This window comes from Prorops nasuta, unplaced genomic scaffold, assembly GCF_024137725.1.
Source record: "Prorops nasuta isolate Cenicafe-Biocafe unplaced genomic scaffold, Cenicafe_Pnas_1.2 PNAS00006, whole genome shotgun sequence".
Taxonomy (NCBI): Eukaryota; Metazoa; Arthropoda; class Insecta; order Hymenoptera; family Bethylidae; genus Prorops; species Prorops nasuta.
In genome coordinates, this window is record NW_027116803.1 from 1,119,971 (window position 1) to 1,144,674 (window position 24,704).

Consider the following 24,704-nt stretch of genomic DNA (forward strand, 5'->3'; position numbering starts at 1 on the left):
GTCCCAACAAAACAAAACACAAAAACTATAGATATACTCGGAAGCGTCGTCCTTTGGATAGCTCAGGTCACTCGCATAAGCGAGCAGTCCTCTTCTTGTGTTTACGTGGACGCATTATGATTATAACGTAGATCATCACACTCGTGTTATTTCCACTCTCGCGAGCCTATTGACACTTTTCTCATTACGCTCCCTGTGTATACTTATATATGTGTATATATAGTGCATATAAATAAAGAGATTTCCGTTGGGGAAGGAATATCGACGCTATATAAGAGGGAGCAAATTGCAGCGATGCTTTTACTTACCAAAAAACCGGATGTGTTGTCCAAAAGGCACCGGAAACGAACGGTGAAACTTCGCTCAAGAAAATGGCTGTGTTGAGGTGACAGAGCGTCGTGAAGGGGGAGGCTTGCGCTTTCTGCTGGCAAAAAGGAATTCCACATGAGCTGCCTTTGCAACTCTTCCCTATCCTCGCTGTGCACCAACTCGTACACACTTTGATGAACGATGTCGGACTGGAACAAAATGAACGTCATTAACATTTTAGTCTCGCAAAGTGCGAAAATCACTACTGCATAAAACATGAAAAAATCTCAGGGAGGAAAATATAAATTCTGCGAATGAAATGCTAATCCCTCTTTATAAATAATCATGAATCGGATGGCCACTGGCACAAACAAAGCAGGTTAATCTCTTTCGAATCGCTATTTCGTAAGAAGAGTACAAATTACAATAAGCATTGTTACTACAACGTTGTGCGAATTGAACGATTAAGCCAGTCTTCGCGCATCTTCGTCAAGATAAATATACAGCAAGGTCATTCTTGGCAATAACCCAGGAAATGGAGCGTTTAGAGCCAGATATCCCAAGAAGCAGAGTGGCGCAGTGGAAGCGTGCTGGGCCCATAACCCAGAGGTCCGTGGATCGAAACCACGCTCTGCTAGTCATTTTTTTTTTCTTTCAAATTTCACGTATCTGCACAACCAATCGTTAGAAATGCTTCTTAATTATAAATCGCACAATTATATTAATTTATTTATAGAATATATATTTCAATAATTCCACAAACGCGAATTCTATTTCCACACACTGCACGCACGTACATTACCTTAAGAAAACCCATATTTCAAGTGCACCAATGAAAATTCCTAATTGGACAATAATTAATTTAGCAGAGTCCTGCTCCAAGACTGGTATTTAGCGATAATTGTACGATTGTTGAAATTCATAGGTCGCGGGTGTAGCACCGTGAACTTAATCTTTCAGCGCATCGAAGAGGACTGGTATTTTATTTTTCCATAAAATATAGAGCGTCGCAGTTAAAACAATATAAGAATATCAGCGTTGGATCTGGATTCATTAGGAGTGGCACTGCGCATGGTAGCGCGTGGGCGTGCAATGCAGGCTGCATCCCGCAAATACGCCACACCACACCACGCCACGCGAGACTGTGGGATGCAATGCAAAGCTTACCGTGGCATTATTTCAGCCAAGTATCTGATCGGCCCAGGACACTACGTCTCCTTGGACACATGTGCAGGAGGACTGTGTGTACTTACACGTGTTCCACGCACTTTATCGTGCATAATTAATCCAAACTGACCAGTCAGCCACTATGTGACTCCTGCACACCAACATAGTACACTTTTCTCCTTCTCGATAGGGTTCCCTTAACATAACTACCCTGGATTCCTGTAATAGTACTCTCTTACCAGGAATTACCAGAACGAAGCGTCGCTAATTTTTCTCAATTATCCTCCATCTTATTTCGCGTGAATTTTGCACATATATATATATATATATATAGTCTTTTGACGAAACAAAGTCGCGAATGACGAAGGTATAGAAGTTTCTTTCCAAATATTTTTCGCTGCATGTTTGACGAACGTTTGTAACGTGTGGAGTCTCGAGAGGCGATAGGAATTGTCTGGTATAAATATGTTATATATATATATAAGGTCGCATTTATTCTTTTTACCGTCGGACAGCGACGGCGACGGCAGTGGCAGTGGCGGCGTCGGCAACGGCGGCGCATCATAAAACTGTAGCTACCAATAAATACACGAAGTAAGATATAGTCGCTATATCGGGAAAGGGATCCGATCAAGGCCTTCTCCATGGGGTTCGATGCATTCCCGTTTCCAGCGGTTAACCGTCTCGTCGCAACCCTGCTGAGAGCTGCTATATACCCATCCCTCCCCCCCCCCCCCCCCCCCCCCCCACCCTGTCAGTCTATTCATTTGCTCTAATTTTAATTAATCCTTGCACACTATGCTTCTTTCGACCCTTATTACCAATATATAAACACTATTATAACAATTTTGAAGGAAAACCACCGATGAAATTTCAGCATCCTCTTCCGTATTTGCCTTACTTGGAGAAACACCGGGATTTATCTGCGGAAAGCACATATTTTACAGAAAGCAGCAGGCATAAATCACCACTACATAAACACATGCACGAGCGTTATTGGATTTTATCGAAACCTACTTGGATTAAATCGAAATCCTCGAATCATTAATTAAGATCCGAAAGATTAATTGCAAATAATACGGTGATCGAGTTGTATGTTCGAGGGTTGCTGAGTTGGTTAGCTTTTGAATCGAAATGAGAATTATATCAAGAAATATACATACATATATATGTATATATAATAAAGCTTTGTCGTCACGTAGTTACGCTCTTAAGCTGATCCGATCTGACCGATCGCTCTCGTTAACCGGGCTAATCAGAAATTATATTTTAATTACCGCGCTATTACCCCGCTCGGAGCTGGTAGATTTTGCCTTGACGAGGATATAATTGCGCGGTCACGTGGTCTGCTTCCTACGTAAATTATAACGGAGCTTAAATGTATACTATATAGAAGAACCTCGACCGTTGAAGGAGCTTTCAGCGACGCTGGAGTCCTTTAGAATAATTAATGGCGACTGCTAATTGGGAGATCAAGGTACGCGACAAAAATTCCTCGTGAGATACGGAAGACAGTGCACAACGACTTTGAAGAGTATACTCTCGTTAAGGATCGAGCTCCTCCAAGGGTTGGAAAATTCCGCGAGGTGTTGGCTATTTTCCTGTATATTTAGTTGGGTTCATTTTGGAGGAGAAAGCGCGAAAGGACGTGGACACGAATGGTGAGAAAGAGGGAGGGGGGGGGGGGGAATAGTGGTGGGGTAGTGTGGAGGGGGAGATACGCCGGTAAAGAGCCGCAAGGTTTGTTACCATTGCTCGTTTAAATAATCTCGAAACATGCATCCGCGGGACAGAGCGGCCGAGTCATGGATGGCTTTACGATCGACCCTCGTCGTTAATTAAGAGCTTGTAATTATTTAGTGGAGACGCTAGCGCACCCCCGCCGGCAACGGAGCAGTCCCGCTCCTTCAGCGGACTTGATTTACACTCCCGCGAAGAATGCGTTGGCCTCGCTGAGTTTCATCCTTCCCTCCCCCCTCTCCCACACTCTTCTTTTCCCTCGTCTCGTCTCGTCTCGTTTCGTCTCACCTCGGCGAAGCGCGCACGAATCTCGCTTCCCACCGCAGGGGGATCCGCCGGATATCTGTGGACCGGAATCCAAATCGGTGCACCGTCATCATCGGGATCATACTCTCCGCAGCTGGACTCTTCCTTTTTCAATTCTGCCAATGCAAACCAAAATCAGCCCCCCCCCCCCCTTCCACAGTGCCTGACCAAATAACCGAGCAATCCTCCATCCTCCCCCTCTTCCTCCCACCCCCTCTCATTTTTTTCACCTCGACACCCCCCTTGTTCCACCCACGCGAGTCTCAGCGGGTGTCGCATTCCCCCTGATGGCAATTTACCAGGTCTCGATCGTGCAACGTCGTCGATACGTCGATACGGGGAACGTTGGAAAATTTGTAGCGAAACCGGAAAATCCACGTGTCATTCGTTAAAACTAATTTTAGTTAATAATGTAGGGGCTGGATGTGTAAGTGTTTTATATTGGACAGAGTGTGTATTGGGTTAGCAGGCAAACTGGCACCTTTCGTTTTATATAAGAGTAAGGAGCGGAGGTAATCGGCTCGCCTGGATACCAAGTCGCGCATTTACAGTCACGAGGAGGCAGCTTACTAGGCAGACAGCGCAGATAAATCTCAGTCGGGAACCGGTGAAACCAATGGAAACACGATTCGGCGTGATCAAAGGCCCATGCTACAAATTGAAACAAATCAGACGGGTAATAATAATTAATTCGCGACGTGCATTAATATCGGAACTGCCTAGGCGGCTGTCGAGTGGGAACGCTATTATTAAAACGTGAATCTATGGACGAAAATATACTGCAGTCCTGCAAAATCAATGGTAAAAAAAATAAATTTAAGTCGAACGAAAAATTTTTTTAATTATAGATTACAGAAAATGTGTCATAGTAGCAGAGAATGATCGTAGGACCATATTTGCTATAAGTTTGTTTTTAAGATAGAAATTCAAGCGTCTCTTTTGTTTCTCTTAGAGATATAAACTAGGTTATCACGACCTCTCTCCAACCTGAGCTCTCAATTATACCGAAGAATTATGAGCGACTGGTCTCGACTCGACTGGTTTTCTATCTCTCCTTATTTTCTTCCCATTCTATCACCTGCATCTTTCTCTTTTCTCGCACCCTTTAATCTCTCAGTTTCTACAAACCATCGAATTTGCGTTTATACAGGAAATATCGAGACTCTGCTCAAAGAAACAATCCATATTTCGTCTTCGTTAACGCAACGATTAATCGTCTTTATAATAATTAAAATTAAAGCACATTTATATTAAAATCACCCACACCTTTAGAGAAAACGAATGACGAATAATCGTGCATTTTGTCGGACATTTTCGGCGAAATAAGGTAGCCATAGTTGGAGGATCGAGAACATACGGATTATTAAAGCGGCTACTCTTGTTCAACAGATGTTATATCAGCGAGCACACCATCTGCGAATGAGCTTTGCGTTAACATCGCGGTTAATACTTATACGTTTAACACACGCAACACTATAGACTGTATGGCGAGTCTCTTTTCTTTCTTTCATCTCAATAACGCAATCGAGGGCTGGTGTCGTCCGTTTAATTTATTATACGATAACGCACTGCGTGTCCCTTTGTAGCACGTTAATTAGAAAGCTTTTAAAAGCAATACGTTATAATACGCATGTTTATCGTGTATCGTGCAAAGCGACATCTCCAATCCTTCAGATTTCTATCCGCTAACAAGCCTCGTTATGCATAAACAGTCCAAAACACAGCCTGCGCGATAATTCTTCAAATATTATCTTTGAGAAGGTTCCCAAAATAAATATAATTATTTTTCGTCGTTTGTAAGACTCTCGTCCACACCTTTGCTATACATGTATATATATATATATATATATAACGACGCGTACAGCCGGTCAACGTCTACGGCTTTCACGACATTTATATCGTCAACAGTATATATATACACATACAGCTGCTCGATCAAAGACGCAATCGCCCGATAACGATCGATGGAAAATTCAACGAAAGGAATTTTTAATATTTACGCAGGATCAATCAACACTTCCGCACCGCATCGGGCTTTCTTCGTTTTTTTCTCCCCAAGAATTCCCGCGATAAGCACTCTTTGACCCTTCGCTTAAGTTATTACTCTTATCCTGCGCGGGTCGCGCGGGGCAAAAGGCTCGTTCAACATCGAATCGGCTCTATCAGCCCAATTAAGCCGCGTGGCGAGTTCGCGGGCAATCGCGAAACTCCCTTTTCCTTCTTTAGATCCTTCCGAACCTCCCCCTCCCCCCTCCCCCCTCCTCTTCAGCTCAGCAAACACACAGGCGCGCACGCGGGCACCCACAATCTTTTTTATATTTCTCGCGTGAGATACGGAACTAAAGAGTCCACGCGGCTCCCGCTTGTGAATTATACGACGAAGATTGCAGCTCGATGCTGTCATTACGCGGCTTTTCTTTTACCGAGCAACCGAGCGCGATCTATGCGCGAACTTTGCGTACCGCTGGAAACAACGCAATAATTCTTCTCGATTATCCCGAGGTATGACCATCGCGAGTCAACCGATCCCACGTAATTCACTACCTCATTTTCAACGTTTTATCGCAATTTTATCCACGCACTTCCCTTACTTTTATTCGGTAAATACCATTTTTCCTTTTATGAATTTTATTGCTTATATAATTATCGTACATATATATATATAGTATAAAGTCTGCAATTGTCGAAGGGAGAATTTTTATGGAGAAATTGAACGAAGAACGTACTTTGGGGAGTATAGGAGGGGGGAGTTTGGAAATTACGCGAAGCTGAGGATCCATCATCGGTGACTTAGGGATCCGTTAAAGCGTGGAGCGTTTCCGCGGAGTTTGCTCAGTCGGCAAATTGCCGATCGGCAGTTTTACATTGTGTGTACAAAGAACTATCGCGCGGAACGGACGAGGATGCGAAACAATAGTTGTTAGACATTTTCCTGGGGCTCCTCGCCGCTCGCTTCCTCCGAGAACTCGCGGAAGGTGGAGGAATCGAAAAGCGACTGGCTGGAAAAACAACAGGTCTCCGAGATCACGCACAAATTGCACGCTTTGCTCTTACGACTCGCTCAAAGCGGAAAAAGTGCATTAACGATTGCTGCCTCGTCTTCGCGTAGTACGTCAAACGTTTGTTTTTCCGCAAGGTCCGCGCGCACGTATATGTATATATACATCACATATGCTCGCTCCGAAAGCCCCGAGGAATTATGAAAATTTGCGGGATTATTTATAGCGTACGGGATACGCTATACCGATGCTATATAACCGAGCGATGAGAAGTTATTGCTCGAAATGGATGGTGAAGAGGGAGCGTCCTGGATGTTCCCTGGCAGATTTAATATGATTGATAAGAGGGGATATTAATATTACGGGACGTGTACACGCTAGCCCATAAAAAATGGATGTCCATTGTCGGAGTAAAATGGCGGAAAGGGATACTCGGACGAATCTAAGAGTCCACGGTGTGTATAGTCCCTTCGCGCGTTTGGGGTGCCGAGTGCCGCTGGCATGGCGTCGAGTGGCGTGACTGGAGAGTGTTGGATGTGGACACGGAGAGACTGATTGCAAGCGTAAAGCAAGTCCGAGCTTGCTCGATCGCTATAACCTGTACGTCCCTCGTCATCTTCTTCTGCAAAGTAAACACAGCCCCAACCCTCCTCGATACACATTAACCAGCGATACTTTTATTCTCACCGTCCAACGTCTTTCACCTGCATTTACCGATTACCTGCGTGACATCGACCTCTCAAACTCGCTAATTAATGCGTCCATTAAAGATATTTTCCTACTCTCGTTATACTTAATAAGCCTGGACGCGTATCTGCACTCGTATAACGCATGATAATTTCTCATGAATATCATCGATGCTTTTTTTGGCAATTTTTTCTTCTTCCCACAAGTATATATATATATATATATATATAGTGTGTGTACAAGGTCCTCTCTTGGGACTTACCTGGTGGAAACCGAGATAACTCTCTATGCTGTGGGTGGCAAAAAACACCTCGCCGTCGCAAGTGAGAATTAGCAGGAACCCGTTCAAAGCCTGAAATGTGAAAATAGTAAAGTGAGTAAATAAAGGTGTGGTAGTCCTTTGAAAATTATTAGTGTCGTTCCCGTAATGAAAAAGCCAATAGGATTTTTCACGCGTGAATAAAAGATTAAACGGTTTAATTGAGCGGAGGATTGCGTGGAAAGATTTATAGCGATCCGAAGTGTTTGTTTGGCTACATATACACGTATACGAGCGAGTCTAAAAACAAACGCGATTATCGATCGAGATGGCTCTGAAAGAAAAATACTAAATACTCGTCGTGTCTGCTCGAAATGGAAAAAATGGGAAACGAGGAAAGAGGGAAGACGGGTGCCAGGTTCTCCTCAGGTAAATCTCTGAAGAGGTTGAAGACGAGGATGATATCGGGGCGTCGGCCATTTCCCAATGGCGAGGGGTAAATATGGGAGAGGATCAAATCCTATTACGACAGATATTCGACAGCACACGATACGCACAGTGGGGTGAAGCCGAGACTCGAAAGCTCACCCTCGCGCACATCCGTATTGACGCAACCCTGAAACCTACCCTCCGGATTAACCAATCAAAGCGCAGCATCCGCGCATGCGACCACCAAGCCCGAAATCCATTTTGTGTCACCCTGTAATTCCGTCAGACATCGCATTTCCCCGACGCTAATACAACACAGCCCCGCAAAGTTTTATCCATAAATAATTAGCGAAAGCTCGAAGAGACGACTGATCGATGATCGTATACGTGTGTGTACACAGCTTATTGCGATAAATAAACAGCAAGAATGGGAAAAGTTTGTAATTTACGTCGTTGTGAAGTAAAAGTTGTGGAAAGTGGGAGATATAGATTGTTGTTAATAAAGATAAGCATCGATATGGTAGACGAGGAAAGTTTTACGGCTTTGAGGTAAAAATTATTGCGGGGCGATAAAGGGGGGTCTCGATCGTATCATAGAATTTTCTGAAAGAATTCTTCTGTATTATGCGGCGTTGGGGAAGCTTCGGCTAGAGTTCCAGGGCGTCTCTATAGTGTGCTATACGTATATACACTATAGGCAGCAACGATGCTTCGCAACAATAAAGCCTGACCGGCACGGGCTGGTACGGGGCATCGCGGCCAAATAAAACAAAACAACATTTAGCTTGGAACAGCGAAACAAGCCTTAAATGCTTCCCACTCGACCAATATAGCGTTGCGACTCCACGCAGTTAAAACTAGAACGGATATTTCGGGGTTCGATGTTAGCCATTCGAGTGCTGCAAAATAACGTTTGCCATTATATTGCCGCTATCGGATCGCTAAATAATTGGAAAACTTTCTCCGACTCTTTCACTGCTCGTTGCAGAAATTCTTCCTCCAAGGATATTTGTTTAATTATCAATTCCCTCTCTCTCTCTCTCTCTCTCTCTCTCTCTCTCTCTCACACACACACAGACATTTAACCTATATTTTTCAGGGACATTTATCATAGAGAGAGAGAGAGTAGTCTCAAGGCAGGCTTTAAATTTCCATTGAAATGTAAGGACATTTAAATGGCTCGGAATCATGAAATATTTACGAAAGCAAAGATGAAGTAAAATAGGACACGTGGAAGAAGCTGAAGAGACAAATAAACGGTATCGAAGGATCTTCTTAAATTTTTCGTCGAAATCTCGAAGACAGGTTCGAATGGCGAGGTTTTGGCGGAAGTACGGAGGCAAGAATGGAACATATCTTTGCGGGAAGGGAAGGGGAGAGGATGGTTTGTCGCGCGTTACGCCGTTTCATTTGTGGATCTCGCGTGAGTCGAGCATCGCGGTGGCGAATCCGTGGCAGTCGCGTGCCACTCGCGCGGATACTCGCGTGTTCCGTCCAAGCGTGAACACTTAATACCCCTTCATCCTCACCTTGACTCTCCTACATTAGCGGCTCGCCAATAATACTTCACGCACGAAATCTTTCGGTTTTCCTTGCTCGTGCGAGCGAGTCAACCGCGCACGGACTTTGTGTGTTTTTCCGAGTGCGCGAAGCGTGCTGCTGCTTCTGGTAAATCTAATCTAAATCGTGGCTTAAAAATGGAGAAATTGCGACGGTGGTCGTGGCGTCCTGTCGATGAACCGGAGAGAGCGATCCTTTCTGAGAAGGAAAGGTATAGAGAGAGAGAGAGAGAGAGAGGAATATAACGCGTGTTGTGTACTACATACACACACATATATAGCATAGTGTATACTATACACAGGCATATTGACTAGTCAAGACGGTAGTGCACGGGCACAGGGAGGATAGGATGGGATGATATGAGGTTAGGTTAGTTGCGACGGGGCTCGCCTTGGTCTGGCACCGCTAGTCCTTTCCGTATTGATCGCGTGCTCCTTTCCTCCCTTAGATACCACGTCGACCCTCTCTTACGCCTTCCTTACATATTGCCAACGTCCAAACCTCGAGTCGACGCATCGCTCGAAAATTCTCTTTATTTCCACACAGCCGACAAAATAATCCAATATGCAACTGTCTCCTCTCGTCAGAAAAATTGATCTTTCCATCGGACGAACCAGCATGCACTTTTATTGATCGATCGCGCTCCCCGGTGCATATTTTATGCAATATTAAGGGGCTTTCTTATTGCCGAAGAGGGGAGGGGGGGGGGGGGGGGGAGACTTTTAATAAGATCCGCACGTTGCATTGCATCGCGGTGCGTTGCGTCGCGTCGCGTTGCTTTGATCGAAGGAGCGACAAATGCGTTGCAAGAGACGTTATCGCGTAGACACGCACGAACGAACCTAACAACCATAAGTTGCAACGACAGGTGAAGTTGTCACGAGGGATGGCCACGAGCCAGGAGGCTTCGAGAGGATCGATCGAATATATTATATAATAATAACAACGAGCCGTATCGACCTTGTCGATTTTTAAGGGAAATCTTGGAATTTTCTTGGAAAGCTCAGAGATGAATGAAAATATTGAATCAAGGTAGATCTATCGTACAGGAGTATCCATTGCAAGCCGTACTTTCTGAGATTAAGGTTAAGAATGAAGAAGGGGTTGTGGCGAAGCTCGAAGCAGACATGCAAGCGTTAGCAACAAGTATGAGAGCTTCCAACAGGCCGATAGAGTTCTCCTTTCTTCCACGCTTGAAAAATTTACTCCAGTCCACTCGGGAACTACTACAGTCACATGTATATATAGTTATAGGAGTATTCGCGTTTCGACTCAGTCCCTGAATCAATCAGGTAATACAATGCATGTACCAGAACAGCTTTAATGCTCTGTTTATTCTCGGCACTGTAATCTCTCACTGAATATTCCGATCAGATACCTAAAGGGCTACACCAAAAGAGTACCTGCGGCACGAAATGCTCCTCGTTATAAGCCTCGCGATACTTAAACCTGCCGGTCACTGGTGATTTCGGCGAGAAAATTGGATACTCGCGTTATTAATCTCCATAATGACGAAGAGTAATTATAATAACATTTTTGGTGGACCACGTGAATCGCGGGTGCTTCTGTTTCTATGTAAATTAATCTTGACTTTCTTGGATAAGGATTTTGGATTGGTCATTTTTGTATATTTCAGGGGAATTGTGGCGTTTCGCGGACAAAAGACTCTTTTAATTCGCAAAATTCCGCAAAAGTGGCGTGCGAATACACGCGGATATATTCTACTTGGACGAAAGTTTCTTCGTGCTTAGTGACCTCTTTCGTCACTTTACCGGAGTGCATCTTTGCACGAGAACCAGTCGTTTTTCTCGCGTTTCTCGCACTGCACAATTCTACGATTAGCCAAGACACGCGAAATAAAAGTTTAAACCGTTGTATTTTTTTTTGGAGTTTTTACAGAAAAAAATATTACACGTTTGTGACACAAGGATAAAGATTATCGCGACTCCTGGATGTGCATTTCATGAAAAATCAATCCGCGAGTGTATCTGTACAGAACGACGAGTGGTTTCGTTCGATGACGTTTGCTTACCACGAAGGTAATAAGCATTTTGGTATTTTTTGTTGTATTTTTCATAATGGCCTCAAGGCTATCGTGCAACGCATTAATTCGGGAGCTGCAGCGTTCCATATAGTGGTAAAAGAGGGTCTGGCTGATCGGTAACCCGTAATCATATATACGCAAGCCATTCTCATCCCCAAACTCTCCTCCAATTACTTACACAATGTAGCCCCCACGAAAAATGTATCTGCGTTTCTATTCAACATTGCAGGAGCGAAATACGAAGGCCATTATAAAATCATCTGTTAACTCCAGGACAATCAATTAAATGACCATTACTTAGCCCCGTATACTTTATGAAAATTGATCACTGCAACATTATGCACGAAGCTTCGTTTATTCATAGAATATTCCATTAAATTGCAATCATGTACTTTACTTCATCATGGAAATTTATTACCGAAACCCTTTAAATGAGTTTTGCCTTTAACACTTTGCTGTTCTTTTTGCTCGTGCGCTAAACGATTTGTGCCTCGCGTCTCTCTCGGATATGGTATGAATTAATTGGATTCTTTGGATATGGTAGAGAATTAAATGCGATTGGATAAAGGGGTTTGGGGGGGGGGGGGAGGGGGAGGAGTGATAAGATGCTTGCAAGCTGGTATCAGCATTCTGGAAACAATCTAGCAATTTGTAGAGTAAATGTATACAAGGGTGATCCATCACGAAATCGCGGCCTCGACTCAACAGGACTATTGATTTATGATAATCCACCGGTAAGCAGCAATAGCCAGCCGTGCAGACAAAAAATCTCTGCATTTTGCATTCCACAATTCCATATCAATCGCCTTTGTCCGATCGTTTCTCTCGCATTCTCTTCATCCGTCTGTCCGTTTCCGGTATTAAAAAATTACTTCCGGTACGAGGACGCGAGGTGTTTCTTTCATCCCCCCTCTATATCTCTTCGTGGCGTACCTCGATTTCTCGCTGAAATTCGTATAGGAACCACTCGGTACCAAATTCCTATTAAATTAAGTGGGCAAAAACGTAAAAATGGAGGCTGCGACCAAAGGTGGACAAATTTCAGACGCATACATTTTTGCGTCCCTCGTACAGTGGTGTGTAATTTGATAACCATGTGGGGTACGAATTATGTCAATGTGCGATATAAACGGGGAAAGGCATAAAAATCCGATCGCTCAACCGTAATTTCGAAGATGCCTCGTGGTGGCAGTCAGGTTGTCATAAAGCGGATTTACAGAGGGGGCTGGTAAGGTTTATGAGGATCGGCGAAAGTGTATATAGCCGGCAAGAGAAAAAGAGACGAAGAAGGTGAAAGGAAGAACGAAGAAGAGCAATGGCGTCTGCGGAGAGGCAAAAAAGAAAGAGAACTCGAAGAGACGCAGGTTCAGGGAACTACTTTAAGGATTATATTAATATATATAGTATACCGTATACGTGTACGTATATGCAAATACAAATACGAACGTACACGAGTGGTGAATTGGTACAGGTGAATCGCTGCGCCGACCGTTGCAGGAGGAAAGAAGAGGCGGATGCAGCGGGACTCGTAAGAAAGGAAACTGACCCAAGTTCGTCGAACAAGAGTTACGCTGAATTTCGTATTTAAATTCACGCCAACGAAAACTTTTAATCATTTATTTATTAATGGCAAGCTCCATCCAACTTTCTCTCATTAAATCCAATTTATCGAACTCTCTCGAAATACATATATATATGTATATCCTTGGTCATCCGCGATAAATTAGATTCTCGTAATAATTATTTATAGGAGTGTACTCTTAACGAAAGAGAGGGGAGTGATTAAAAACGTGTACAAAACATTAATCGATGCTTCTATATAGAGAAATGCTCGAACAAATCGAAATTCTAATTGATATAACGTCTCTATGAGGATCACGTGGATTATCAGGGTAAAGGATAATCAAGATAAATCGAATAACTCTGTTCGATTAATGAAATCATCGGCTGCGAGAGGACAATAAGACTATAGATATATAGGAGAGGGAAAAGTTGTGTGCAGAGGTTTGTGTATGAAAAAGGAAAGGGAGAGGGGGGATCCAGCTGATGAACCGGCTATGAAACTGAGGCTTACGAGGTGTCTATTCCTCCAAAGTATGGAAGGATACGTACATGGATTAATGGCTTTGTATCATGCGATGCTATTAACGTTTCCCCTAGCTGCAGTTCGGTTACACGTGTATTCTCGAAGGAGACGCGGTGGAGGGGATATCAAGGTGCGTGCGAGTGCAAATGTATATGTGTCTCCGAAGCGAACTCCTCGGATCTTAGAATTCGCCGCGCTGGGCCAGAGCACCTATATAACCGCTCGTTATTAATCGCCGCCTCGTTAATTAAATCGCGCATCCTCGTGATCCGAAACGATTCTACCACTGGCCGCTCCAATGGTCACGTGACTCCTGCCGATTCACGTTTTCGGTCCCGCGAATATATATAGATAAACGCGAGTTACGCTCGATCCAAATATCGTTAGGCTCGATCGAATTCTTTTTTATATCTTTTTCATCCCTCTTCCCAATTGGCTGGTGACGCAGTACCGAGCGCACAGCGCCAATTTTCTTTCGCGAGTTTGTGGCTATCGATTTGCTTCGGAGAAGGGAATCTTTACGAGTGTGTTCGACCCTCTTTTTCAAATCGTACGTACATTTACAGCTTCTTAGAAATATAAGGTCTGGGAGGAGTCTTGCTTGAAAAAAAATGACTTTGGGTAAATTTTACGTAGATGTACGATCCGTAAATGGTATAGATTGTTAAACTCGTGGAAAAGCTTCGAGGGATCGTGAATAAGTGCAATCGCGAGAAAAGAACATCGCGTTCGATACGACGAGATACGGTTTGAAGATGGACTGAACCAATCGCACCAATGATCATTTTATAGCTCGTTCCTACCGGTCATTTGTCTTTCCACATGTTGGCTACCAGCAGGCTCTGAGTGCCTCTGATATCGCATGTTCCGCTTAAACGCCAGATGGATTCATCTCATTGAAACAACCCGACCGATGCGTCTACACTAATTCAACATTTTCTCGTCGTTCTTGTTGCGTTAAATGAAATTTGCATCTAAATCTAAGGTAATCCAGTATGCTCGATTATAATTTTTCTTCGTTTCTGTTATTAAATCATAATTAAAGCAACATGCAGGACGAGAGTGATAACTCTGATACTTTTTAGGGCAAATACGTTTAATTATTTGCGTTTAAAAATTAATGTATTAAACTTATGAGGCATAAACGAACGTATGGACACTTTGTACGAAACGGTTTAATTAACCAGAACGAAGCATACGCGATTTATCGTCATCGACGTATTTATCGTGTCGATCCGATCCGAAGGAATCTGTCGTCGATCGCGATCAAATTTTAACCGTGCAGCTGCGCTGGAGTAACGTTGTGTACACACTGCTTTAAAGTCGATTTTTTACAACGATCGTTCGCTCCTTTTTAAAACACTCTGCGTGATTCGATGGCTTTCTAAAATGTTGCGTGAAATTTGAGAAAATTTGTCTTGTACCTGTAGGAACATTTCGCCGTCGAGATGATGATGGTCGTAGGCAGCCAACGCAGCCAATTCACGTGCTCTGTAATGTGAATCGTGATGGGAATTTTCCTCCTTGTCCTTGTGCATCACCACTGAAAGGGAAATGAAAGTTTCGTGAATAATTTTCTCGGAAAGAAAACAGCATACATATATATATATATATATATAGTTATTATAAGAGAGAAGAGAAATTGCTGATTACCATTTGGTATTTGGTCGTGTAGCACGATAAAGTTATCAAGTTTATTTGGTGTGAAAAATAAAGTTTTGGCAAAGGTAATTAAAAAAGAGTAACAGGATGTGAGCGACACTTCCTTTTAGAAAAGAGCTGGTGGAATAATTCGGAGGTAAGGCACGCAGATGCGGACACCTGCCTATCTTCTGCTTAATATGCGCGTCATAATTAGAACGCTGTACCGCCGTGCCACGCTTTTTAAATAATAAACTGCATCGCATTAAATACCCGAACTTGACAAATGGCCAACACACGCTTTTAAGCATCGTGCATTCTAAATTAATCGCTTCTTCGGACACAAACAGCGCGATAAGCTACAAACGAGAAATTGCACGAAAACAATTTCAGCCATGAAAATGTTTTCTTCGCGTTTAACTTTTATGCATCCGTAGACCTTTTTTCGCATAATTATACTCCAGATGGGATTGATAAAACCTCAACGGACACTTGATGTTTTACTTTCAGCTGGCATTTAATTGTAGTATTAAGGATGTGTAATTACATATCAATTGGATGAAACACGAGGGCTTCTGTGTGTGGCAAATATTGTTTTTATCTCATTTGTACAGTTTCGCGGTAGAATATTGATAATTACGGTCTAATCTGAGGAATGAAAATTAGACGAGACTGAATTACGAGGAAGCGTTGTGCGAGTGTGAGGAATAATGTTTATATTAAGGAACACGTGTAGTGCAACTTACGATGCACCGTGCAGATAAGAGTCGGTTGACAAAAAACTGTTGGCTCGTATATAATGAAAGAGTAATTTAATCAGAAATCCGGGAAGTTTGACACGGTATAGCAGAGCAAAAGAAGATTGTAAGCAAGGTTGAGTTTGCCCCAGTTCGAAACTCCCCTATAAGTACCTCGAATTTCCATCTCGCAGGCCGAGCGCGCGCGCGCGCGCGCCTTTTCTTACTTAATGCCGCCTCTGCTGCTAATGGTTCTCCGCGTCGACTTTTTTGCCGAACCCGTTCAAGATACGAGCACGAGCCACGGTGTGCTCCAACGACCACTGCAGGACTCCTCGTATAATTAGAATAACGCTAAACTTCCATTTATAACTTTTCCCTCGATCACTGCACTCCCAAACGCTTTAATCAGCTTAATCGATGCATTTATTTGAACGATTTAATTAAAGTAATAGAAATTCGAGGAAACATTGCTGGGTTTCCTCGACCGAAGCACTCGTACAGGAGTTTGTCTAGTTCCAACGATGTATTTGCAAAGTTAAGAATGCGTGTGTCTCATGGACACACCATATGGATCGCTGGACACTCCAAGTATGAATAGAAAAAATTTATTATGCAAGGTTATACTGTTCTCCAAAGTTTAAAGATGTATGTGTCTCATATACCATATATAAATCGCTCAAAGACGGATTTTGACTGGCATACCGGAAGTGGAGGCTTCCTCGTCATCCAGCATTACTATATATAGCTATATATAGATACGTTATCCGGATAGCGAAGAGCGTAAATGGTCCCAGAGTAGCGGAGAGGGTCGCGTGGCGCACGCGTGCTCGTCGATGTTATTGCGTGTTCCAGTCTTTACGACCGAACACGTTCGTCTCCCTGCTCGCTCATCTCGCGCATCTTCCATCCACGCACCACTTCTCGCCCTTCGATCTTTCTCCCGGCTGTCAACTCCCCGTTAGCCACCGGGAAAAGCGCCACCCCGTGCATTGGCGATACTCTTTATTCCTTTGGAAGAAACTGATAATATCAAAGTAGCACTGAAATTTCTTGAGTCGCTTCGGGAAAATTACGCGACGTCAAATAGGTGGTATTCTCCGGTGTAATAATCGGCAATGTTTCTTAGAAACCAAAATTGCACACCGAGCAGTAAAATATAGGTTACATCGTGTATTATATACCCTGTGTAATAATAAGTGCATGGACGAGGAGTGTTCTTGTATTTTTCTTGGTGGTTCGGGATGGCACAAACGGTTCGGTTTATAAATATTCGTTATATTAATGAAAATTATAGGGGGGGGGGGGGGTGATATTTTGCAACGAAACTCCGTATTGATGAAATGCATCTAGGTTGCACATAGGCTGTACCGTCTATATAATACGGAAAGTAAAATTCGACCGCGCGTTAACGTGACAAATTCGCACGAAGGTTTTCCAATCTATTGTGTCCTGACTAGGACATGGATAATTCGTGGGACTTGGCTGGAACAACGTGCAATTGTGGTGCGTTAGTACAATCAGTAATAATAATTGCATTTCCTCTCGCAAGGTCAGTTTATGAATGTTATGCGCTGGCTGCGAGGAACGCAGGAAATGGCGGCATCAAAAGCGGACACAAAGGTGAATATCAGACTGTGTTCTGCCTCGTGGAAGCTCCACTCCATTTTATTTTTCGTTGGATTAAATCTTTATTTCTGACGAGAGTACCAAGAATTTCCGTTTCTTTATGAGCTTTCAAGGAACCGGTGTGTTAAATTATTATATATATGTACACGATAAAGCACGTGTGTGCGCATGAGAATCGAAGAGAATTTCGAGGAGCGCAGGAATTTTCAGAGGAGAATCGATGTATTTTTAAGTATGTGATAAATATAGGTAAAACGAGAGCAGTATATATATATATATAGTGTTAAGAGATTTGTGGGGACGAACGGTTGGGCCAAGCCAAGCCCTAATTCATTATAATGTCATTACGATAGGCGTGTGCGAGGTTGCTTTATTACTTAAGCATAGCAGTGGCGGCTTATATAGACATCCCTCGAGTGCAAATAATGACGCTGCGAATCAGCGGCCCTCGGCTCTCTCCTCGCTCCTCGTCGTAAATCCCCAGCCCCCCTTGAATGACTAGTCACTAATACTTTACGTGCTGCTCGCTGCTCGCCAATACCTTACGTCAAGTCCACGGCTAAGTGAATGGTTAACTAGGTGATTATCTCCTAACCAGCTCGATCGATGATTAATAGTATCCATCACGTTCCGCGGAGAAACGTGGGTCACCTATCAAATTATCCGATCGACCACTTTCTCCCTTTTTCCATACACCTGCTCGCGATCAAATTGTCAAAAGCGAGGATTCTTCGAAACAACTCTTCGGGGTTCCCTGACATCTCGTTGTCACTGGATATTCACCCTGGTGGAGGTTTTTCGTGCAATTTCTTGAATTTTATCGAGTCTCCACGGTGACACAGCGCTAAGGTTCCTCGTGATCATCGCATGTAAAATGCGATTGCTCGAGGTCGCGCTCAGATTGGTCGAGCTACTGCTGAGTCAGAGATACGATATACGGGACGAATATTACCGGAAGAACGCGATATATAGGAAGATATACACACGGGCGAGAAGAAAATTTCCTGGCGGTGAAATTGAATTTTTCACGCGGTTCGTAGGAAGGAAAAGCGATTGTGGAACGCGAGTTTCGTTCGCCCATTTGGATAAATAATGAGTGTGTGTGGAGGATGAGTCGAGGAGAGATTATTAGCCGGTTAATGAAAGGTAATGAATGATTCCACGCTAAGCACACAAATGCACGCATATCGACGATTGGGAATTTACGAGCTGCATAGCAATTACAGTGACTTTCCAGTGCTGCGTGTGTGAGTGTGTGCAGTGTATGCTGTTGCACGATTCTCGAAACATTGAAATGTTAGGAATTTTTTGCGGGACCGTTGTACACGCTATAGGTATATATATAGCAAGACCCTTTTACGCGATATGCAACCTATATATATACTTACCTTTCGACAGTAGCTCTCTACCCCCCCCCCCCCCCCCTCCCCCTCTAACTCCTCTCTCTCTTCTCCATGATTACAGGTATTATTTACAGACCGATGCTTCAACTCTCTGTCCTATACAAACTTCTCTCGAACTACGAAAAATCTTACCCACGTTCCCCATTTATAAATATAGTACACACTCCTCCCACACTACTACACCACGCTTACATTTCCTTTATCAATAATCACAAATTATCCTTAGATTGTTGTACGCAAAATTTTACCCAGTTTCTTTAATTTACCCAACAATTACCACGTGGAAACTGAACGGTGCTCGCGAATACTCGTGATAAGCCGCATAAATAATTCTTAATCTTTTCGGAGAGTCTCGTGTATATAAATGCACGCGTTGCCTGCTTAATGCATGTATACGAGAGCCGATACTCGAAGGTAAAGCCGAGTAATGTATTTTGCTTGTTACGAGGCCTCTTCAATAGCCCTTGCTCGCGACATAATTCCTCCTTTCAACAGAATTCTCGAGTAGACAAATAAATTTACCAACTGCTCAGGGTATCGAACCTTTTTCACGATGACGCCTACTGCATGAATAATCGTGAAACCAGAGAGAGAGAGAGAGAGAGATCGTGCGAGTTTTATGAAAAGCTCGCCAATTCTTTGACGAGGTGGTGTAGAGAGAGAGAGGGGAGGGAGGAGGGGGGGTGGTCTCCGAGCCAGTCGTATCAGACGACGAAAATCAAAATAAACTTCCACATATACAGACGGTTTATTAGAGTTCCTGTCTAAGTAAGGATAACAGTCTCGCGGCAGAGGGTCCGTTTCGTTGCGTAATGAGAGAGATTTTATCGTGGTTACAGGGATAGGGCGGGGCTACCTCACTCATGCATTATCACCCCACTTCTCTGTCTGACGGATTACTTTATATGCTGCGTGTGTTTGTCTGTCTGTGGCCGGGTGTGTGCGCGACTATCGGTGTGCGTGGTTTGAAATCGAGCACAAAACGTATATATGGTGTAGTGTAGCGGGTAGCATTGCAGCGGAAGAAACTTATTTTTGCGGCTCCCGCGCGTATTCGAGCAACCGAGCTGGCCGTGCGCGAGGAGGACGCGCGTTGGAGCGCGTCGCGTCGCGTAACGTCGCGTCGCATCGGAGGCGCAAAAAAGGCCTGGCGCCATTCTGGTTCCTGCGGCAGCGGCGACCCTTCGCTAAAAAAAACCCATCTCGGCCTGCTTTGCCTGGCCAAACTGATTTCGGAGCCCTTACTTTTTACGAATCTCGCCTCTAAACGTAATTAAACAATCATTTGCATATTCCTAACGATTCTTAGATCCTTTATCGAAAATTGCAAGAACCACTCCTCTCGCTTTTTCTCGCCGAAGAAAAATCTTGCTGTTGCAATTAGGATTTTCTCGTGCGACCGTTTAACGCGCGATAAGAGGAAAAATTAATCGGACGGCATAAATCTAGAGTATACAGGACTCTGCATGGAGATTAGAGAGATATTTTATTTGCACACGGTACATCCTAACTGGTTAAAGGGTTGGCTATACACCCGCGCATCGGTCTTACGATACAACGCTGTATCTATGCTCACCAACACTTTGCTACACCTCCGCGCGATGTCCGATAAGTGGTTAACAGCTAAGGTTATGCGGTAGCGCAGTCTCGGTCGATGCAAAACTTTGTATCTTAAATAATAATAATGATAACGATTAACAAGCCGTCGCACGTTAACCCGAACGCATAACAATTAATAATACCGTGCAAACTGCATTAATTACCATTCGAAGCGTTTCACGAGAGATGATTTATCGTCGAGAGAAATTTTCGCTCAATTCGTTAATTAATATCTAGGAATATTAATCGAGTATTAGATGAATTAGCACAAAAATTCTCTTTATTAGTCCGCCTCTGTAGGGAGCGATATTGGTTTCCATTGATTTTCCAACTGCTGTGTGCAGGACGATGTCTTTTAATTAGTCGATTTTACATATGGCTCGTCGTGTCAAGCGCGAGTTTAATGCCCGCTTCTGGCCGAAAGGACAAGGGATTCGCAAAATCGATAAGATGAGTTAAAATCAACGCTGATGCTTAAGCTAACTCCCAGTAAACGAGCAAGAGAGCCTCGCGTTAGAGGGTTACGCTCATTGTCTGTGGTTCATCCGCTAATTAAATTCGATAAAATCAGGAGACGACCGTGCCTACACGAATCCAATTTCAATCTAGCGCAAGTACATTAAGCTCGTCGCGCGGACGGACCAAAAGAGACAGAATTTTCCAATTTTCCAATTTTTCTCCAATCGTCCACCTTTTAATTGTATAATATTAAGATTTTTATCTCGAAATAAAACTCTTGGAATATACTACACTTTTTATTATACTATATATATATATACATTGAACTTTATATAAATTTTTCCACGAGGAAGTAGGAAATCTAAACGAGCGTCTCTTCGGGGACCTCGCGTGACTTTTCGTTCATCGCGACATCTTCTCATTTCCGATCGGTACCTACTCCTCCCACTAGAAACTTTCCAATATATTTCGTAGTTGTATAACGAATTCGTGATAAATTGACGTAATTACGAGGTAAAAATTCTAATGAAGCATAACTACAATCAGGAATCTAAGCAAAGGGTGGGGGGAGAGAGAGATTTATTAATGGCAGTGGCAATTTAAAGCTACTGGTATCGTGGATTACTCGGTAGATTTATAGAATTATCATCAAGAGGCAAAGTTTATCTTCACTTGTCAACGTGGCGTTCTTTAATCGAAAGAGCTATACGTACCCGGATGTTGCATGGATATCCTGCTATTGCCGCGTGCGCGGAAAGGACCGTGCCTGCCAGGAGCTACCGTGTATAGCATCGGAAACATGGAAATGCGGGCTGGGATCATGACGTATGCGCGCGATAATGTATTCCTGGCACCTTCCGTATTTTGTCAAGCTCGTTTGCGGACCGGACGGTTCGGTCGACTGAAAAATGGCTGCGATTCATTCTAGTTAGATCCGCAAGAGCGGAGACAGTTTCGAAAGTGGAGAGTGGAGAGTCTCTTTGGCGAGGAGCGCCAATGATCCATGACGCCCCTTCTTGGTCCCTAAATGATTTTACAGAGGGAAGACGTTATATTGCCTCGTTACGGTCTTCTTCTCGACATTTCGTTCTTCAGCAACGCACTGTCGCTTCTCTCTCTCTCTCTCTCTCATTTTATGTATATATGTTCACCATCCCCACTGATTCATCCCTTATTGCAACATTGCATATATACATTAGTTACTCCGGAGGACAGTTAATAATTGCAATGCTCCACTCTCCTTCGCAAACTTATCATTTCTACCGGCAAAAAACTGTAGAACTGTCGAGGGGGAATTTAATAGGGCGAAGCGCGTCACCTGCCGTCGCAGCTTGATTCACGAGGGACCAAACACCAAATCAGGTTGCCACTGATCATCATTGGCAACGGGGCCCACCGAGGAATTCATCATATATATATAAAGTCACATCTGCCGCTTTTCGCAGCTAATTACGCGATTACCCAAAGAGTGGATCGTTCGAAAAATATTAATCTCGCAGTTAGTCAGTTGGTTATCATGCCGGCGCGGCGACGATAAATAAGGTACGACCGCTATTTTTACAGCCGCTCGCTAATTGTTATTTACGACAGGTTATAAACTATATCATGACTTTATTAAGCGGGTCCCAGTCGGATCCGCGGAGAACCTCATTGTTAGCGCCCTCTCCCCCCTCTCCCACTGCCTCCTCCACCTCAAACCCATTATCCACTCTCCCCCCTCCCCCCTCTCAAGCTTCCATCAGCCACGGATAATTCCGCAGAACTCATTTCCAGTTTTTATCGGTCGCGGATCTATCAAAATCGTTTTATCGCGCAATTTCCAAGCTTTATAAAGCCTCTCGTAAACCTTTAGCCATTTTTATTCCTATAGCACACTTCTAATTTCTTAGAATGAATCGATGAGCGAGGCATATATAGACCTCGTGGAGTAGGCATTGTTGTGGCAGGATGAAACGAGATCGAGTGTGACGAGTCGGGGAGGGGGGGGGGGGTGAGAAAGGGAGAGGGTGTGTTGGTATTAGTAATTCAGTGAAAAATCCAGGCAAGGCAATTTAGCGGGTGGTCAGATAGGATCGTATAAGGCGGCTAGCACGATCGAGTATCGCGATGGCTTATCGATTCGCTCGTTAATCTGGCGGCTTATCAAGAGGCGAGCAAAGTGTCGAGGGGGGTGAGGAGGGGGGGGCTGAGAGCCGAGAGAGGATGCGAGCGTATATAGAAGGGGACCCGACTAGATGGAATATTTTCGCGCTCGTGCCGCGGGACCGCTCATTAGCATCATAATAACGAGCCTGCGAGTCTTTGCTCACGTATTTACGAGCCTCCTCGACGCACTTGATATCCCCTGCTGCCACCGACATATACACACATATATATATATATATATATGCATCCAAGCGCAGAGCCAACTCGAAGGTGTAAGATAACATTGCGAGACTCGTCCACCATTTTGGACCACCCCGTGGCGGAACTCATCCACAGCTGTCTCTGCCATATCAATTCAACGCGTGTTTATATTATCCAAACGATGATAATTCCTCGGGAAAATTAAAGCTCTTATCGGTACGAGAGTATTAATTTAATTAAGCTTCCTGAAATCTAAACGATAGCACACGGGATTCCTGGCAGAAATTTATTCCCCGACTCGCGCCCCCTCCCGACGATTTCTCAGGATCATGCCTTCACATCAGATTTCACGCTTTCGAGGGATTTACGAATTAAACGCTTTTGCTTCTTACTCACGGCGAAATCGAATACCTTCGAGCGTGCTCGACATTGGATACTATAAGTAGATTAGCCGTGAACTGCCACGCCAGATTCTTTCGACAGGATTATTTGACTTCTGAAATGATTTAACGTTCGAAAGCAATGTTTCTACAGGTGTGTGTGTGTGTGCATGCGTGGTGTGAGAAGGCGTTGCGTTTAGGGATATTTGTCGAAGACACGCGTTATTTATCGTGTTTGAGAAAGGGGCGAGAAGACCACACGGGGCAGGGATGTTTGGTAGCGAGAACGGTGAAGGGTAATCGTTATATGGGCAGCGTGGCGTGGCGTGGCATGGCGTGGCGTGGCTTTGGCGTGGTTCTTTCGACGTTGTTGCCCTTAGGCAGAGGGTCGTACGTGCTTATTCGCGGCTCGCTAGCGCCTCCAGGGGTTGCGAGTTATCTTAGGCATAAATCAGCCCGTAATTAGCCGCGCGGTAGGAGCGTGCGCCGTTCTGATGTCGCCCGACTTCCAAATTTCATTAATTAACGTGCCCGACTATGGATTTTTCTCCTCTCTTTTCCTCCTCAAAATACTCAGATTCTCTCCCGATTAGACAGCTAATAACTAAATGACGTGTACTACTCGTTATCATTCTTCCTCCCTCTCTCCGCTTATTCCCATCTTTCAACGAATAAATACTACATTTCATAGATTTATGTTCTTCATAGTTTTTCGATAAACTTTCTAATATTATCGCTTGTTTAGATTTAATTTATATATATATACCTTTCTACTCGCTCTGGTAACTTTCATTATTATTATTATTCTATTAAAATCAGAGTGCTCTGTGTTCTCTTCAGGATGTCTTATAGTTTTGTTTCGTGGTGGAGAACCGGTTTTGGTGAAATTCAAAAATTCCCAGTGAAAATGTATTCCAGAGGTTG

General features: G+C 43.8%; 1 protein-coding gene and 1 non-coding gene across 3 annotated transcripts in view; one reads left to right on the top strand and one right to left on the bottom strand.

Annotated features, from left to right (window-relative positions):
* Window positions 1–24,704, bottom strand: part of LOC136773998 (aryl hydrocarbon receptor protein 1-like) — an 82,527-nt gene that overhangs the window by 8,408 nt on the left and 49,415 nt on the right. For both annotated transcript variants that reach the window (XM_066728009.1, XM_066728010.1), the window contains exons 3-5: window positions 15,011–15,129; window positions 7,471–7,560; window positions 309–518 (exon numbers count right to left, since the gene is read on the bottom strand). In XM_066728009.1, coding sequence (XP_066584106.1) covers window positions 309–518; window positions 7,471–7,560; window positions 15,011–15,129 — 419 coding nt within the window. The remainder of the gene's footprint in view (window positions 1–308; window positions 519–7,470; window positions 7,561–15,010; window positions 15,130–24,704) is intronic.
* On the top strand, window positions 875–946 carry TRNAM-CAU (transfer RNA methionine (anticodon CAU)). Its single transcript has one exon. It is a non-coding gene; the product is annotated as a tRNA-Met (tRNA).